Source organism: Ictidomys tridecemlineatus, chromosome 11, assembly GCF_052094955.1.
Source record: "Ictidomys tridecemlineatus isolate mIctTri1 chromosome 11, mIctTri1.hap1, whole genome shotgun sequence".
NCBI classification, from domain to species: domain Eukaryota; kingdom Metazoa; phylum Chordata; class Mammalia; order Rodentia; family Sciuridae; genus Ictidomys; species Ictidomys tridecemlineatus.
In genome coordinates, this window is record NC_135487.1 from 110403452 (window position 1) to 110423476 (window position 20025).

Below are 20025 nucleotides of genomic sequence, written 5' to 3' on the forward strand. Positions count from 1 at the left end.
CCAACAGGCATAGCACAAGAAAAATATCGACTCTGAAAGATTTCTTAAAATCAATGAGTACAAAGTCTTCAGAATTTCTTTGGTGCTACTACAGTATTTATAGTTCTAAAAAGTGATGAAGCAATTACAGATAAATTAAGGCAGGAAATTAAATCCTCAGCTCTCTAAGTTTGGCAATTTGTTCTTTTCCTCAGCTACAGGAAGGAGAGAGCTAAAGTAGATAGTTCACACAGCTGCAGCTCTTTAGATGGCTCCAGCTATTCAAGAGGTTGAAATAAGAATTAGATTTCAGATCATCATTGACCTTATCTTTCCTTCTGGTTTATGGATCTGGAAGTATTGGGATCTTGGGCCTCTAGATCCCTGCCATATAGGAATGGCCTGTCCTCTGTTGGAAAGAAAAAAGAAAAAAAAATCCAGATGCATAGGCATGGGGGTGAGATGGAGGCAGGGAGGAAGTGGAGAGAAAGGGGCAATCTGACATATATTCATGGAAAGCCAGAGAGCCCAGGTCCAAACATACATGGTGCTGGCACCAGAGCTACTCTTCTGTAGTTTGCATCTGAGCACCAATAAATCCACCATCAGTCCCCTTTGATTAAGTGAATTTAAGTTCACTTAAAAATGAAAAAGCTCTAGTTAATTCAATAGCAGTATCACTTTTTTTAAAGATGAGGGCAACTGAAGGTCAGAGGACTAAATAACTTGTCCCAGAAATGATAATAAAGGTCAGAACTCGACAGTGAATCTCAACATGGCCCCAAACCTACCTCCACCATCATCTCCTGGGTTGCTTCTAGAAAAATAGATTCCTGGGCCTCAGGCTAGATGGGCCCTGTTCCCAACCAAAACAGAAGCAGAATCTCTGGGGATGGACCTCAATGTTCAATGTTCTGATGTCTTTATACTTTTTGGTCACCATTTCCTACATAGGCAACCATTCAAATGGCTTGATGTATCTTTAGCATATTTGTTCTGTACAAAATATGTGTTTCATATTATTTTTTTGTGAATGAATTTCAACAATCCAATTATTTGCTCACACTATTATTACTAATAGTAGATGCAGATATGAAGTTCATTATTTGTCAAACATTGCTCTAAGCATTTTACATATATTAACTAATTTCATCCTTCAACCCTTCCATGTATATACCCATGTGTATATATCATTACTTTCCCAATACAGAAGATGAAATGCAAGAGAGAGACAGAGAGAGAGAGAGAGAGAGAGAGAGAGAGAGAGAGAGAGAGAGAGAGAGAGAGAGAGAAGAGAGAGCAGTTAAACAGTATGCTCAATATTTCAAAGAAATTATATAAGGAGGCAGGCTTGAATTCAGGTAGAGCCCATACCTTATCCCTGCTCTATATTGTGCTGCCTCCCATAAAGCAGACTGATTATTATTCCACTGAGCCTACTCAGGGCTTCACCAGGGACTGGAAAGATGCAGGGATGGGTCTTGAAGCAGTGACTGGTCATTGGCTAATAGAGTTGTTAATAGTTGAACAACTGGCAGGTCCTTGCTAGTCGTGCATATATCATCTGAATACTGATGCAGAGCATGACCCAACTGATGAAGCTGTAGGGTTTCTGTCACCTTATTAAGGCATATTGTATTACTTACGCATAATAATTCACTTCTCTCTGAGCAAGGCTTCCTTATAGGTGGAGTATATGTCTCTGCCCCATTAACTGTGAACTTGGCCACAGGACGTTTTGCTTTGACCAACAAATGAGTGTGTGGATGGCAGTGGGCCAGTTCTGAGCAGAAGCTATGAGGGGCAGCACACATTTCTCCTTACCTCTCCTAAACTTTGACCCTCAGCCTTGAGGACAGCTTTTCCAAATGGTGGGGGCTCTTTCAGTGGGGCACCCTTGGAATGCATCAGAACTTCACCTGCAGCCAGTGATGTGCTAAGTGTTTAACAGCCATTTCTCTGGGGGAGCTGCCCTGGTTTGTATAACTTGCGCATTTGTAGCATTTGCTGATTTCTCACCATGACTGGCTCAAGTTTTCAATGTCATAACACAGAGCACGTTGTTGGGAAGAGATAACACAACTAACCCTAGGAGCCAGGGAACTGTCCCCAGCACACCCCGCCTGCAGCCTGAAGCAGAGCTGCCTCAGTGGTCCACAGGCCCAAAGACTGACTGTTTTCAGACACTTCAGAATTTGGGGACCTTTTCATGAAGTATTGTCACAGCCAATATCGATGAACATCCATTTTATTTCGCATATTCCAAACTCCTCTGACTTTATTCTACTTTCCAAACGCTTGTCTTGTACTAGAACCAAATATCAAAAAAAAAAAAAAAAAAATCTCCCATCTACTTAGGCTGATTTCCTGTTCACTGCTGCCTTCAAGCTTTTGAATGCACTCATCTTTTGTCTTTTAACATAATACAGATTTGGCATCTGTAATCCAAAATCTGAAATTCACAATTCTACAAAATCTGAACATTTTTTAGTGCTGACATGACATTCTTTGGTACTTTTTTCTCTTTCTTGCACATAAAATATAGTATTAAAAAATAGAGAGGGAATGAGGAGTCCAACCTTCCACAATCAGTCTTTCTTATTTTATTTTTACACTATAATTGCCCCCACTCCTTTGCAATCAAACAGGAACTCTTTCACTTTCCCAATACCAAACCTATCAATCCAAAACATATGTATTTGTCTCTCTCTTACGGACTGTCATTATGGATGAGGTGACCCTATTTATCCAAGGTCAACTCTGCCCCTCCGGGTTTTACCCAGATGCCATGTTCTCTCACCTTCCTTAGGTATCTCCTTCTCCTGCATCATTAACTTCTCCTTTGCTATCAAGTTATCATTGTACCCTAGTAAGCATATATTTAAAAATTCTCTCTTGGTTTCTTTTATGACTTGGATATGAATTGTTCCCCCAAAGATTCCTGTGTTGAATTCTTGGTCCCCAATGCAGCAAAGTTCAGGAGTAGGGCTTTTAGGAAGTTATTGGATCGTGAAGACCCCATCAATGGATTGATCCATTGACAGCTGACTGGATTATTGGGAGGCAGTGGAACCCTGGTTGAAGGAAGTAGGTCACTGGGGGTGTGACCTGGAAAGGTGTTTGTTGATCCCAGTCCTTTCTCTTCCTGGCTCTGCTTCCCAGCTTTCATGACGTGTGCACCTTTTCTCCACCATGCCCTTCCACCATGATTTTCTGCCTAAACACAGGCCCTCAAAATAGAGCCAGCCGACCAAGGATTGAAAGCTCTGAAGCCACGAGCCAAAATAAATCTTTCCTCTTAAGTTGTCGGTGTCAGATATCTTAACTAACATAGCCTCATAACCGGTCACACAAGTTAACTTAGAAATTAGCCTTGATGTCTAAATTCTTTTTTCTTATACCCACATCAATTGACCATAAATCCTATTGGGTCCACCCTCATGATATGTTTCCAATTAATTTGATTCTCACTGTCTGCACCTTAACCCACTTAGTCCAGGTCTTTGGCAATTTCCACCTGTAAGACTTCTGTTGCTTTTCCCCTGCTTCCAACTTTTTCCCACTCTTTCCCTTCCCTGCCCCAAACTTATCTTTCACAAATATCAGAGTGGTCTTTAACATTAGCCACATTACCCCTTGCTCAAAATTTTACAGTGCTGTCTGAATAAAATCATGCTCAGAATACAACTGAAAAGCCTCTGTGCAGCATTACATGATCTCATCTCTCTGATTGCACATGCTTCAACTTCTTCCTTTGCTCATTATATTCTAAGTATATGTCATTTTTAGTTCCTTCCCCTGTGGTCTTCATATTTGCTGTTCCCCACAATATTCCTCTTCCCTAACCTTTGCATGGCTTACTCCTTGTTCTTGCCTCTGCTCAAATGTCCCTTCACACAGAGGCCTTCCAATCTCCCAGTGGAATTTTGCTCCTCTCCCCAAGTCACCCTCCATACATTATACTGTTATATTCTGTCATAATATTTATTATAATATGATCTTATCTGACTTATTTGTTTGCTTACTTATTGTTGAGGTTTGCCCATAGTGCAATAGCTCTATAAGACTTTGGCATCTGAATGTTATATTTTTATGCCTAGAACAAGGCCTGGCATAGAATGCATTGAGAATTATCCACTCAACGAGTAAAACTTACAAAAGTTTGAAGCCAGGAAGGCAAAAATCTCATGTAGGTCAACTCTCTTAACTCACCTAAATCTGGCAAAACACTTTTTTTAAATAAAAGATAACTGAGACCCATATGCAGATTCTCACATTCAGAGAGAAGAATGTCCATAGGAATCAAGCGTTAGCAAAACTATCTCAAAAAGTTTAACTAGTCTCTTTCTCTTTCCCTCTTTTGAATAACCATATTTAGTTAACTCCAGTGAAGTCAATATAATGTGACTCCATTGTAAATAGACATTATTTTCTAGTGTTCTGCATTTCAATTTGCGCTCTCCAATAAGATTACATGCTGTGTAAGAGACTACATCTTATGATTCTCTTCTAGCACTTGAAGAGTCCCCTTCTCCCACCAAAAAATCAAAATAATAAATAAACCTAGGTCCAACCACCAGGTTATTGGCTACTCAAGAAGCTACCAGGTGTTTTGCCCTTAATAAATCACATAAACTGTCAGAACCATGAGGGATAAAATAAAATAAAGAAATAAAATAATAAATCTAAAAAAAGCATTTGTAAATTTCTTCCCTCTGATCTGGGACTTACAGTCATTCTCAAAATATTTTTTGAGATATTTTGATGTGCTAAGAAGCCTAATCTTCATAGCTCCAGGATCCATGACCCTCTGGATCTTTTTCCTATAACTGCCAACCAAACCCCATCCCACAGCACCATCTGCAATACTCCAAAAAGTTATAATGTTCAGTTTTGAAAAACAATGAGATAATACAAATGACTGCCATACCTTCAGTAGATTTTGTTAAATTTTCAGTTTGGTTCTGGCTAGTTGACTTTGCAGTGTCCTCCAAAATCTCTGATTTTTGCATATTTGGGGATTCCTTTTCTGAGACTGTAGGTGGCTTGGAATCTAAAAAAACCCAAACAAACATTATAAAGTGTTATTTTGGGCAATGATATGATGACTACTATACTTATATGAATAAACATCAAACAACATGTTGTACCACAAACAGGTTCTATGCCCTCCCTGCACTGAGAAAGACTGAATTTAAGAGGCAGAGATTCTTCCCAATGTGATTCATCGTTTGCCATTAACAAACAGGATGGTAGGTACTGAGTTCACACTCCCTGAGGGCTGGCTAGTTCTTTGTGGACACTAAGACCAAATAGCAGAGTTGTCACCTCCTTGAATTATGAACAGACCAAGTAATCTGTCTCTACTTTACCTGGTAATCACTATTAGATAACTTTCAAAAATAGTTTTCTGATCTTAAATCCATTCATTACTTCTGAAAATGTAGTTCTTTATGAAAATACACATCTTTAAGAAATGGGTGTCATATGAAATAAATTTTGAAGAAATATATCCAGGACAGGGCAGGCAAACACTTGTGTGTGTGCGGACCACGTTGCAGGGTCGAGGCTGAAAGGCCTTCCTCAGCCTCTCCTCCTTTCACTGTTTATCCTTCCTCTGATTATCGCTGTTACCTGCCTGGGGTGCAGCAGGTCTGACTGGTAACACAAGTACCATCAACCTGTCATGCCTGACTTGTCCTTGTCACATTTAAAGGTCATTGTTCCAGGCTTAATCTTGGATTTGCAAACTCTGTTTGCAACTAGATGTTTCCTTTAGGCTGTGCAAAACTACCATCTGGGTATTTAAAATACTTAAGATTATCAAAGAGAAGCATTAAGTTTCATTTCATCCCCAAATTCTTCAGCCTGCATCTCCTGAGAATATGGACATTCTCCTACATATCCACACCACTGTTACACCTAAGAAATCAATAATAATTTCACAACGACCTCTAATCAAGTGTCGTAGTCAAACTTGTGCAGTTTCTCTAAAATGTCTTTTACAGCTATTTTTTTTTTAATAATCCAAGATCCAAAGTTCATGTGTCACATGTACTATTTATTAAGCTAGAATAATTGCCCTTTTTTACAAAGAGCCCAGGTCAATTGTCTTATAGAATATCTACATTCTGGTAGACATTTGTCTGATTGTTTCCTTTTGATTAGATTCAATTTAAGGATTTTCGACATGAATTCCATATGTACTTTATATCACATCACACGAGAAAGCACCTAATGTGAAGTTGTCCCACTATTGGTAGAAATTAGCGTATTCGGTTGAGGTGAAAAATGCCACAACTTCAATTGTAAGGTTATATTTTCACTCACTGTAATTAGTATATGTGAGTTGCTGTTTAGTGACCATGTGAATGCCGTGTTTCCCAACAATTTTCATTATTCCTTTTTTTTTAAATTAGCCAAGTCTTCTAAATACTTTCAGATTGATTTGAAATACAGAGAATGAAAACTAAATTTTATTTACATCTTGGTTTCCTCATATAACTCCATCAAATCTGTAATATGCAGGTCCTAGTAGGTTGTGTTCATTATGACCAAGACAAAAGGTGCTATGAACTATGTTCCAAGAGGTATCATTAGGTAGGGTTTAATATAAATAAGAACTATACTAATGTATTACCTAAATGATGATCAGATGTATCTTCAACAGCTGTTTTGCTTCTATTTTCTTCATCTTTCCTTATAAAATTGGGCAGTTTTTTAGAAAGACTCTCCAGATAATTATACTTCAAGGAAAAACCAAAAGACTTAGTATCGACTCAAATAAGGTGAAAAGCAAATGCCACAAATATGTTAAACCAATAAGTAATGATGAAAGCATATTTTTAAGGCCCTGAAAATAAAATTTACAAACTAAAAGTTCTTCAAGAGACCGATTAACTGAATTCTAGCTTTGGTTAGTTGGTCATATTTTCTGTAATTTCTTCTCAGACGGTCTCTTGTTACCAATAGCATCAGGAAATTTTGAGAAATGCTGGGTGTCCTGAACATGTGAAAATATTCCCTGTGCTTTAGGTCTCAGTGAACTCCTGGGCATTCAGAGGAAGCCTGGCTCGAAGGCTCAGGTAAGAACTCATATAGAAGAGGAGAGCATTCTGCTTCTGGGACTTCCAAGAACTCACAGTATTTTAGTGCTATCTTAGCAGTTGGTGTGTGAGAAAATGTTAATGGAAAAAAAAGGAATTTCAAAATGGATTGATCAGAGGACAATCATTGACAGGGAGACTCAGCCTCAAAAAGAACTTTAGGGCTGGGGATATAGCTTGGTTGGTAGAGTATTTGCCTTGAATGTACAAAGCCCTGCGTTCAATCCCCAGCAACACACACACACACACACACACACACACACACACAAATACACACAGAGAACTTCAATTAGATGGGAAAATGTAATTTTTGGCTAGAATAGAAGGCAGGGGGCGGGAGGGGGGTTAACAGTAATATGGTGGTAGAGTACTTCAACCATTGGAAGAAGACCAGAAACTAATCTTTCCTATCATGTTCTTGTGAGAATAAGGATTTGAAGGGCACAGATTAGTTAGGTTGATGCTGTAGTTTACATATTAGCATTTACAATATATCAATTTTTACAGAGACAGTTTTTATTAATTATATTCAATTACCTGAGACTGATATGACTGGCTGAATTCAGATTTGAAATAAGGTGGTATTATTTTGTTCCTGATTTCCATTAAATAATTTTGTGTTTCCTCAGTTTCTTTCCTGGTTGATGTTTCCATAATGATGCAAAAAAAAAAAAAAAGAACATTTGAAAAGTTTATTTGCTTGCACTTTTAGCTCTAAATTCCACAGAAAATCAGTGCAATCACTGACAGGAAAAACGATAAGAATTAGCTCATTGGGCATTTTTTTTTTTTTTGGTCCACTTGTTTTGGTTTATTTTCTGCTTCTTCTGCAGTTAGTCACACTTTCTGCTTTGGGAATCAAACTCTCATATAAGATAGGGAATAATGATACCAGATGTTAGTTTGACTTCACAGTTGATCTCAAATGGCTGAAACCCATGTAGTCCTATGATGGTTGAACTTTTGTGGGTTCTCTGAAATTTAAAGACAGCTAGAATCTACTGGTTCTCATAATTTTAGCAGTGGTAATAAAGAAACCAAACCAAACCTGAGGGATGGTTTAAGAATAATGTGGTGAGCAGTTACAAAGTTAAGTGAAAGCAATCGGGATAATTCTGCTAGTTGCCTTTTCGACACCAGAATCCCTCTAGTGGGGAGGCAGTACCTTGGGAAGACTGGTGAGATGTAGATGATCACTGAGCAAGTCTTATGATCCCCATTTTACAGGTCAGAAAATAAAGGTGTAGAGAGGCTCAGTTATCTATTCCAAACCATGTAACTAAGAAAGGGCGGCATCTGAATTAAAACAGGGTTGTTTGTCTCGGAGCCCAGATCTTCGCACTGCAGGTACTCGCTGGCTGTCAGTCACCCAGGGACTGAAAGAACTTTAGATCTTTGGCAGTGTATCCATGCTCATAGTTTACAGATAAGCAAACTGAATTCCTGAGAAAGTTTTACTGATGTGACACAACCATCCAGCATCATACCGTCTGTAAGTAATCAAACTGTAACTGACTTCAGATACACTGACGCTAAGGCCAGTGCTCTTCTACAAGACGGCATCCCTGGGAACACTGGGCAGGTATGATTGACATATCATCTTATTTAAAGAACTTTATATTAGCATTAAAAGTGGTTTAGCTCTCTGATCTCACTGGATCTGGCTATTGCTTACCACTGTCTTAAAGCTGTGCTCACAAAAGAAGCAATAAACTCCCACTGGGATAAACCCAAGTTTCTTTTTTAATTTGCACTTTTTTATTCTTCTTCAATTTGCATCTGATATTTGTTGACCACCTCCCATTTCCTTGAAACTTTCTCCTTCCTACACTCGATTATTTCCATGTTGCCCACACTTTTTCATTCCATGATGCTTCTTCAACTGCATGTTTGCTTTCACTGGCTTGCCACTGCTCACAAATTAAGCTTGAATGTTAAAATGTTTCAAAATTTAAAGAAATGAGAAAACACATGATTATGTACATAATTCAAAAGGCATCAAATAGTATGTAATAAAGAGGAAGTCTCCATTTCACACTACCTCCTGACCTCCAGTCTCTTTCCCCACAGGCAGTCACTGCACCAATCTTTTCAATATAGTTTCAAGGTCATAAAACCTGGATTTTCTGACCTTTCTTTGAAGCAGACCACCAGGCTCCTTGTGCCCATAGGCCATACCTAGGCCTCTTCATTCCTATGTCCCCTCTGAAGACAGAGACATAGAAATGAAGAGGCCTAGATAAGTTTTTCCCAGTTTGTTTCCATCAGCTCATACAGTTGGTCCCACCATACATGCCCAGGGCCCTCCATTCTTCATCAATACTAGCAAGCAAATACATAGGTTGAACCTTTTCTTTGGGGTCTTCATTTCCTTATGAACGTCCCATGTCATATAAAACTGAAATTTTGCATGCTTTTCTCTGATAAATCTGTCTTTTGTTATAGGGACCTGAGCCATGGACCTAGGATGGGTAGAGCGAAAGACAGTTTTCCTCTATGATACACATGTATGTATACCTTCTAGCTGGACCTTATCCCTGGGTGTGAGCCAGGAGATTTGAAATCTTGTCATTTCCCCAACACAGTGACATTTTAATGAAGGAGCACATTCATCTTAGGAGTCATTATGAAGAGAAACCTTGCAAGTGTGTCCAATACTGCCACATGTGCTACCCTTATGGCAAGAGATCTGGAGTGGAAATCCTAAGCTGAAATGCAAAGGAAATCAGACCCTATAATGCTTATAGAACATGCCTTAGGTAAGTGACAGGGACCCTTGAATGTTGGTGACCATGTTCTGCATGGAGTCCCACAATATTTACAAGTGTATTAGAACTGCTGAATGCACGGAGTGCCTTGAGAGCTTTCTAGCTCAGGAGAGGAGGTTCTGAATGGCCACGTGGGCTTCCTCAGAGAGTGTGGCATCACTGCATGGAAGCTGAATGCCACCACGGCAGAAATGTTGTAGAAAAGGAGTCAAACAACAGCTGGAGACCTGGCCAGTAGGACCTTGTTGCCTCTCCAACTCTAGGATTCTGTGACCCTGGCCTTTTTTTTTCACATGTTTGTTTAGACTGCAAGGAAGAATTACCTTTTTTGTGCTATCTTTTCTTTCCAGCGTTTTTCTGATTCTGTGTTCCTATGTGAAATGAAGAAAAAAAGTATAATTGTTGGGTGTGTGGGAGACTCCCCTTTCTTGTGAGAACATTATGGAATCCCTTACCCTTCCCCCTCCTCTCCGAAGGACACCAAGCTGAAGAGCGCCCAATTCAAAGGTTTTCTCGACTAGTCCCCCCTGGACACAGTGTCTGATCACTGTTCCTGAGTCACCCTGCCAATCAGCACCTGCCATGTCACCTATACATCCTTTCTTAGGCCCAAGCTTGTGAGCTCTCGCTCTCTGCCCTCTTCCTCTCTTCCTCTCTTCTTCTCTGCCCTCTTCCTCTTCTTTCTCTCCTCTTTCTGCTCTCTGCCTCTCCTTTCCTTTGGGCAGCCCCCCCCCCATAAAATCTCTTGGTTGAATCTCCATCTCAGGTGCATCACTCACCTTTCAATAATGACAAGGGATTTATACAGCTTACAAACAATAAAGAAGAACCAGCACTGAATGAAGAGTTAACACCGGGGCCGACAAAGGGCTGTGATTCATCAACATGTTCACCCATGGCTGTGGCCCTTGTCTTTCCATTTCCTCAATCACTGTATGCCTAACACTAATTAGAAAATATTATTAGCTTACCTCCATTTCTTTCCAAATAAATCTTTACCAAATGTATCCGGTGGACATTTTACAGTAGAAGCCAACGATTGCTTGAATAAATCAGTTAGATGGGCTGCAACTTTAAAAATACATGCATTGAACATTTATGCCAACTTCTCCATAGTATAACACACAATCAGTAGCCAGTTACTAATTTGAGATGTTTTTAAGAAACTATCAAGGATTTACCAAAATTTCCTTGACCAAAGTGTGACATAACAGTAAACCAGACTACTTCATTGAAGGGTTGTGGTGGCGAACACTCATCTTTTAGTCAAAATGTTAAATGCAGTGGTACCTCGTTTTTTTTTTTTTCCATATCATTAGGGAATCTGTGTTCCACTCAACTGAATTCACTCATGTCTAAAATGGCAAACCTGAAAACAAATTAGCCATCATACTGAACTATTTTTCTAAACATGGAACTGCTCCCTGAATATAAGGACCTAAATATAATACAATGGTTGTTGAGTAATTTGGGGAGTGATTGTTTTGAGTTTATTCATATAACACGGTCTTGGGGGGATGTCCACAGGAGAATTTAAAAAAAGTTGCCATGCTCCATGATTCTCTGAGCTTAGGAAAAACTGACTTATGCAAGGCTAAATATGTTTTGTAAGATTTTTCTGCATCCTTAATTAGTTAATGTACATTGTGACTTTCCAAGAAACTAAGATAATATACAACATCATCCAAATGGATTTTATCATAAAACTCATTTTTAGTGGAGCCACCGCATAGACTAGCTTTTAGGAATTACCCCAAGTATGCAGGAAGCTGTTTGCCTATTGGATAAGTTCAAAAAATATATTTAGTTTGTCCCTTGTTATTGGGTGAGTTGTGTGTTTCCTTTTATTTTGCCTGTTCACTTGTTATAAGTGAGGGTTATAAGTTTGAATGACTGAGGGTAAGTCTGTCAGATAAAGTATAGGGCACCTCATTAAATCTGAATTTCAGATAAATGAAAAAATTTTTTAGTTTAAGTATGTCTCAGGCTATATCAGGGACATACTTATACTAAAAAAAATTAACTATTATTTATCTAAAATTTAGTTTTAGTTAGGTCTTTTGTATTTGTATTCACTAAATCTTATAACTCCACTACAGGGCCATCCAGTAAAAAAGTGATGATAAAGTGTAAGGACACAGAGTATTATAACTAATAACTGTATTTAAGGTTAGGGGTTGTGATGGGTTCTTTTGTGATGGTCATTCTGAAGGGACAGTTGATAATCACCTTCAGCCAAATATAACTGTGTTAATATGATGCTTCAAAGAGAGAAAAACCTAGATTAACCAGGACACCATTAAAAATACATATATAATCCAACACTGGGGATGATACATGAAGCATGTCTGCGGGCTGAATGAGCCCATGTCTGCTAGTTCACACGGCTGAAAACCACAAACAAAAACCAAAACAAAACCAAATCCACGTAATTCTCCACTGCTTGTTTGCTGTGAACTGCAAAACCATACAACCAAATTTGCTGGAGGTTCAAGAGGGAGTATTAGGGGAAGTTTGCTCCATGGTCTGGGATTCAAGCAGTGAGAATACTGCTTGTCAGTGAGGGAGGTGCTTGTGTTCTCCTGGGGCACCAAAAGTTCAAAGCACAGAGACTCCAATGCTGAGCTCACCTCAGTGAAGTAGCAGCACACCTTGCTCCACACACAAACTAAGCAAATTTGTTGGAGTTTGTGTGTAATACACTTTAAATGGGAAGGCCTTCTAAGAGTAAACTGTTCCTGTGTAGACTAGTACAAGGTTTTGGTGATAATTGTATAGTTGTTCAAAAATTCTGTGTACAGGTATGGGGGTGAGTAGTGGTTGCTGATTGTTTCCTTCCTATAATATCTTAGTTATGTTCTAAATAGTTGCGTTTAACATAAAAGTCAAACAAATGTCAATGTGTTTCACTCAATAGGTGAAAATTACAGATGAATTAGAAGCAGTTATGGTTTTCAAAGAGCTCTTAATTCGAGCAGAATAAAACATAACACACAAAAACCATTACAACACAATATGGCCAATGCGGGAACGTAGGTGAATGTATGTGGGACTTTGCTATCAAATGAAAGAATAACTAATAACTGTATTTCAGGTTATTCATCTGAAATTGGTAAATATATCACAGAAAAATATTAAATACCAAGTTACCTTCATCAGCATTACTTTTTGTAGTTTCCTCAATTTTAGGGAAAGACTGAAATGAAGACAGAATTACTTGATGATGATTATATTACATACAAAATTCACTTTGTTTAGAAGCATTATTTTTGAGCTCAGATTGATTAGTTATAGAAATCACTATAAAATAATTTTTAATATCAATATAAAATTTGATTTTTGGGTCATTTACATAAACAAATTTATGAAAATAGAAATCATTTTCTAATTTACATAAATTATTTTTTTATTAATCCTTCAGGTTTCGTTTATTACTTCAGTCAGTGTTTCAATTAATATCTTCAGAGATGTTGATTAGGAAGAACCCAAAATGTATTGGGAAAAATCAACAGATAAAGAATAAGATTTCCACAGAAATAAGGAACTACAAGGAGGAAGGCAAATGCTTTACAGAAGTGGTAGAAACAGTATACAGCAATTCCTCATGATGTTTGTCTGGAAGGATCTAATACTGAAAAAGTAATAAAAACATTGGTCTATAAAACATTTTCTCACCATAACTAGCTTGAGGAGATCTGCAGCATTGCCCCTCTCCTCCTCAGTTCTGGAATCCTTGACCGTCATTTCCTGTAGCTCATCTTCTTTCTTTAGAATGTGGTTTATGTAGTCCTAAATCAGTAGAATAAAATAAATAGATAAAAATAAGGAATAGGGTAGAGAGAGATACCAACATGGTCAACATCTGCTCGAAATATTACAAAAAGATTAACCGTAGATAAATTCACAATGCTTAACAAGCAGTTACTAGTCAAGCAATCCGAAAAGCCTTTTTTTTTTAGTAGTTTAATAAGCAAAGACCTACAAGGACCAAGAGAAAAACTTTTTTTTTTTTTAATTTTTATTTTTTTTATTGGTTGTTCACAACATTACAAAACTCTTGACATATCATATTTCATACATTAGATTGAAGTGGGTTATGAACTCCCAATTTTACCCCAAATGCAGATTGCAGAATCACGTCGGTTACACATCCACAATTTTACATAATGCCCAATTAGTAATTGTTGTATTCTGCTACCTTTCCTATCCCCTACTATCCCCCTCCCCTCCCTTTCCTTCTTCTCTCTCTACCCCATCTACTGTAATTCATTACTCTCCTTGTTTATTTTCCCATTCCCCTCACAACCTCTTATATGTGATTTTGTATAGCAATGAGGGTCTCCCTTCATTTTCATGCAATTTCCCTTTTCTCTCTCTTTCCCTCCCATCTCATGATTCTGTTAAATGTTAGTCTTTTCTTCCTGCTCTTCCTCCTTGCTCATGCTACAGGGATGCTGCCATATCAATGTTCATAGCAGCACAATTCACAATAGCTAGACTGTGGAACCAACCCAGATGCCCTTCAATGGATGAATGGATAAAAAAAATGTGGCATCAATACACAATGGAGTACTATGCAGCAATAAAAAATGACAAAATCATAGAATTAGCAGGGAAATGGATGGCACTAGAGCAGATTATGCTTAGTGAAGCTAGTCAATCCCTAGAAAAACTTTAAGGATAGGGTAGAACTGCATGGTGAGCTCAGAGACGTCCTCTTTTTATCTCTGTGATTTAGAGCAGATGGGAAGATTTTCAGGTAAAATCTTTAAGAATCTATCTATAAATGTAAGTTGCTTTGCTCATGCTTTTGCTTCCAAGGGAAGTATAATTTACTTTTTCTGTGAATATTTGATCCATTTCTGCAAATAATGATCCTCCGCCCCATTGCTGGTGCTGGGCATATAGCCATAAACAAAACACATATGATCTCTGTTCTGAGGGAGTTAAGCTATAAAGTCAGATGTTAAGGATATGATCATACAATTAATTATATATTTACAAATTCTTAGACCACCTTCAAAGCAACAGTACTTTCCATCCATGGACAAGTACCGGATTAACAGGTGGCTCTTTTTTTCCCCCAGATGTTGCTAGACTAGTTTTCTGTACAGTAAGAGGAGTCTATGTAGCAATCACCTATGAAAGTTTCTTATCTTTTCAGTGTCTTTGGGGCCTCTCTTAATGATTCCTCCACCTTAGGGGAATCACTAAGTATCTGCCTCTCAAACTTCTACTCAGAAGATTGACATTCCATTGCACTAAATAAATATTGGTAGAATTAGGTAATTTCAGGTTCCTCAGGAAGCCAAGAGGAATGATTACCTTGTTCCTAATTCTTTTTTGGGTCAAATTACCTGGATTATATTACCTTAAGGGAAATCTGCAGCCTCAGTTTCACTTCATCCTTTATAACCTCATGCTGGATGAACTGGCGTATCTGAAGTACATCAGGGACCTTGAGAACAGGTGCTGGGGCACTCATTAGCTGTTGAGACCCAATGCAAAGCCCCTTCCAAATGCGAGTGCCAAAGGGAGGTCCTGGAGTTTTTTTCTGTGAACAAAACAAAGATTCACCAAAGAGATCAGAATATTTTCATAATAGTTTATATATATATATATATATATATATAGAGAGAGAGAGAGAGAGAGAGAGAGAGAGAGAGAGTTGTAGATGGGTACAATACTTTTCTTTTATTCATTTTTTATTCATTTATTTTTGGTGCTGAGGATTGAACCCAGTGCCTCACATGTGCTAGCAGGAGCTCTACCTTAGTCCAACAATAGTTGTTGGTTTTTTTTTTTTTTTTTTAACTGAGTAATTATCTAGATGTTACACCAGGAACCGCTTGTTAGAAATATGAAGGTGAAAATAAAAAGAAACTGATAATAGAACAGGGCAAGTCTTCCTCTTTATGTGTGTTTCCCCAAATCTGGCTATTTAAAAATCCTGTTGCATGGATCCCACTGAGAAGCATTCAGTTCTGAGCAGTACTGGACAGGGGAATGCAACAGTGGCCTAGCTCATGACGAAGGGATGTTATCTCCTTAATACCCTCAGGGAACCTAAGACACTCAGAATCTTTGACTTTCTGGTTCTGTGTTCATTTTGTACTAGAAGGAGAGAGAAATTGGGCCAGAGACATGGGGCATTTTGAGCTCACTCCGAATTAGGCATGACTTCAGTCTGCTCAGGACTTTTTGAGAAGAAATGTCTACCTTAAACTCCTCTCTATGTGCTCCCGGCGACTCACCTCCAGGAGAGGTGTGCTTTACTCTCCTAAGTTCTCAAGGGAGCCTGTTGTGTGTCACTTTAAAAGGCCTAGCTAGCGGCAACCACTCAGAACCTGAGGTTCTTAGCGTAAGAAGTTTCAGAGGAAGAGAATAAACTTCTTTAATAATCCCAGATGCGGTGTATTCTTTATCACAACATAGTACTTTCAACTTGGATATAGCCTTGGTGAGATGTTTCGTGTGAATTTTTCATTTTCAGAGAAGGAAACTTAGGTGCAGTGTGATCTGTCTCAAATCTCACACAAATAAGAAGTAGAATCAGAGTCTGAATTCATGGTCACCTTTATCACATCATGTTGATTAGTCACCAAGTTAAATGATAGAGGGAAAAAGCCTTTGTTATCCGAAATACCAATCACCTGTGTCCTTGCTGGTGTAAGATGGAGTGCAGGACAGCAACAATCACAACCCCAAGACATTATCCTCCTTTTTTGACACTAGTGTCCTGTTCTGATCATATTATCAGCATGTTCATTGATTTAATAACTTAAAACCTTACAATAATGCTGGATACATTTCATAAATTGTTTGGAAAATTAAATGGAAAAACTTGCAAGATGCAAGACTTCATAATTCTTGTCAAATATTTTCTTTCATTTTTTAAATTTTTTAACTACACACCTTTTTCTTTCATTCTTAAAAAAAAAATCCAAAACCTTAGGTGAAGTTCTTTAATCTGACACAATCACAGTATTTACTTTCTAACACTACAATTGCAAAATTCATGTGTATTCCTTTACATTATTCTTACCTGCTAGGGTTGTGCATTTTTAATATATGAAGGGGGAAATGGGATGTGTGGAAGGCCAAAAATTCTGTGTTAAAACTAACAAGTAAGCAGTGACAGGAGGGAATGGCATAATACCAGTAACTGCACGACAGGAGAGGTGTTAGAGGTTATTCAGAAAGGATATTCTGATATTGTAGGAAGATGCTCAAGTGTGCGATATAGGATAAAAGAAATAAAACCAAAATTAGCAAGTCAGATGTATTTCTCTAAAGTTCTATTGCCACATCTTCAATGTCAAAAGCCCTCAAATAAAAAACCTCATGAAGATATTAGCAATTTACTGGAGGATGAAAGGTATGAATATGTGAAAGAAGACCTGAGATTATGGTCCACTGATAGAAGGACATGTGCAGAACATGAATACCTCGACTGCGGGGAAGGTCTCCCATGACCTTGACTGGAGATTAGGAGGAACGATTGTACTTAATTCTTTTTTTATTAGCCACAGTGAAGCTTCATGAAAAGGACGAAGGACTGTGATACTCAGAGAACCTGGTTCAAAGAGAGTCATCAAAAGATTATAAGATTATTTCTGCATCCAAATTATTCTGATAAATTCAACAGATATCAACTAAATCCAACAAACACTTTTTAAAATTTAACTCAGGGGTGCTTAACCACTGAGTCATACCCCTAGTCCCCCCCCCCCATTTTTTTTTTAAATTTTGAGTCAGGTTCTTACTAAGTTGCTTAGGACCTCGATAAGTTGCTAAGGCTGGCCTTGAATTTGTGATCCTCCTGCTTCAGCCTCCCAAGCTACTGAGATTGCAGACATGTACCACTGCACCTGAATCAACACACTTTTGAACCGCCTTCTACACAAAAATTTTAGTGAGGCACTGTGATTATGCTTAAGGACCTAACAATCTAGCAAGACTGAGGAGGCTGTTAGTCACCATAACACCTAGAAACTTAACTTAGAGCACCTAGAAGTATTCACTAATGCCTCACTGTCTCTTGATAAACATATCCAATTACTGACAGTTCCACCAACAAACTTCCTTGAGTCAATCCACTTCTGCCCTCTCCACAGACCCTCAGAACCATCCTGTTCTGGACTATAGGAACAACTAGCCTTTCTACCCATGTGCATTCTAAGTGACCCTCTCCTGCAGTCAGCCTGACTGGCTATGTTTATCCATAGTTAAAATAATTCTTTGACTTTCATGGCTCCTGAAATAAAATGGTTATATTTTTTTGTCCCCTGCCTCAACTTGCACCATTCGATCTCTGTGCTCTCGTCACATTGGCCTTTTTGTTCACCCTGTTATACAATGTGTCATGAGTCTTTCTTTGTGTTCTCTTTTCTAAAAATCTTCTCCCTCCCGCCTGAAGTAACCCTACTCATCCACTAGCTCTCCACTCAAGGGTCTTCAGGGAAGATTTCTATACTGCATCAGGTTCCTCCATCAGATGCTGTCATCAAACAACGTGCCTTTCTTTCATCAACTTCAGCCCAATTTATACTGATATGGCTATCTGTATTACTGTGTGATCAATGCCCATCTCTTCCATTAAAATATAAGCTCTGTTGGAAACAGGTTCCATAGCTCACCATTGTGTTCCTAGCACTCAGGTGGTATGTGGCTCCTGACAGGTTGCCAAGTGATGCTAGTTGAATAAATGAGTAACAGAGAAATCTGAGACGAATTCTAATTCTCACCCAGTTCCACATAGGTACTGCATCATCAGTTAGAGACCCCTACTCTCCAGAATCACAACAGACAAGGCATATTACATTATGTACACCTGCAACAATATACTAACATATAAATTCCTAGTGAGGATGGCTTATGTAACACCTCACACTGGCATTCTAACTCACACATAAAACATATTCTCTTCTTTTACTCAACTCCACCAAATCAAACCTTCCCAATGAACTCCCAGAATGAACTTATAAGAGATGTTTCATTTTTCTTGGTGTTTCCTTACCAGGATGAAATGAACTCATAAACAGGAGCACAGGCATGTAACTAAACATACATACAGTTTTGCTTACAGAAGAGGAATTTGGACTCAGTTTGCATAGGTCAATGCTCAGATATAGCAAAACAGCAAAAGAAACTCAAAAAGCTACATAAATAGTAGACATGGCCAGGTCGAAAGTGCGGTAGAAAGTGAGCAAAGGGGAAATAATGGAGGGAGAGTGCGAGGAGGAGAGCAGAAGGGGGCTCCAGACACGGCTCTCTACCTGGCTGTTCCTGCACTGGCTCTTGTAGGACCACAGCAGTTGATTCTCCGTAGGCCAAAGACAAGTATTCTTCTATGTCACTGTCACGAAGAAGTTCCATTCCTGACCCATCAGCATAGATAACAAAAAATCTGTTTGAAGAGGTAAAAATGTAATCATGAAATATTCAGTTAAAGACTTCTTCAGTAAGAAATTGAGACTAAAAGCTGTGGAACTCTTAGTATTAGCTTTTTACCTGGGAACATGTTCACCATAGATTTGAAGAAAGTTCTTTTCAAAGTTAATAGATGATAAACTATCATATCCCTCAGTTTCTACATTTAAATCATCTTCCGATTTTTTTTCAGGTAACAAAGTTGACACAGTGCCGTCAGCCATGACCTAAGACACAAAGCATATAAGCAACGAACAGAAAAAAATGACAAGCTCATATTTCTGCTGATCCAATGTGAGAAAGAAGGTGATCTTTTGGTATACTCAGAAAATCAGGTTTATTTATTTATAAGGGATTCTTAACTTAAGTATAGATTTTATTAATAAAAATGAAAACACAACAGCATGGTTCTTATAAACCACACCTAGAATGTGAAAACAATCTGGAATGCATTTAGAGGAAAGTTATTAGATTTGGGAGGGACTAAAAGGAAATCTTATCCTGAGACGACTTGTTCAAAGAATAGAGACTTTGAAAAGGTGTGTGATGGTTGTATTGAAATAGTAAAGAGGCCATTGCATGAGGAAGCTCACATGCTGAGATTCCAGAATGAGGGTACAAGGGAAGATACACAGGGCAGCAGGTCTACTGTCAAAATGGGAAACTGCACTGGTGCTGTTGTTGCTATCTGCAGCTGGCATGTATCTCTCCCTCAAGGAATGTAGTTCAGGCTCACAGAC

At 38.4% G+C, this 20025-nt stretch overlaps 1 protein-coding gene across 1 annotated transcript in view; it reads right to left on the reverse strand.

The window, feature by feature from the left end:
• Spag17 (sperm associated antigen 17) overlaps positions 1-20025 on the reverse strand; it is a 194044-nt gene that overhangs the window by 14266 nt on the left and 159753 nt on the right. Inside the window, exons 33-43 of the mRNA XM_078027091.1 lie at positions 19367-19512; positions 19132-19262; positions 17302-17429; positions 15225-15407; positions 13529-13642; positions 13004-13049; positions 10825-10924; positions 10177-10224; positions 7623-7722; positions 6620-6725; positions 4910-5032 (exon numbers count right to left, since the gene is read on the reverse strand). Coding sequence (XP_077883217.1) covers positions 4910-5032; positions 6620-6725; positions 7623-7722; positions 10177-10224; positions 10825-10924; positions 13004-13049; positions 13529-13642; positions 15225-15407; positions 17302-17429; positions 19132-19262; positions 19367-19512 — 1225 coding nt within the window. The remainder of the gene's footprint in view (positions 1-4909; positions 5033-6619; positions 6726-7622; positions 7723-10176; positions 10225-10824; positions 10925-13003; positions 13050-13528; positions 13643-15224; positions 15408-17301; positions 17430-19131; positions 19263-19366; positions 19513-20025) is intronic.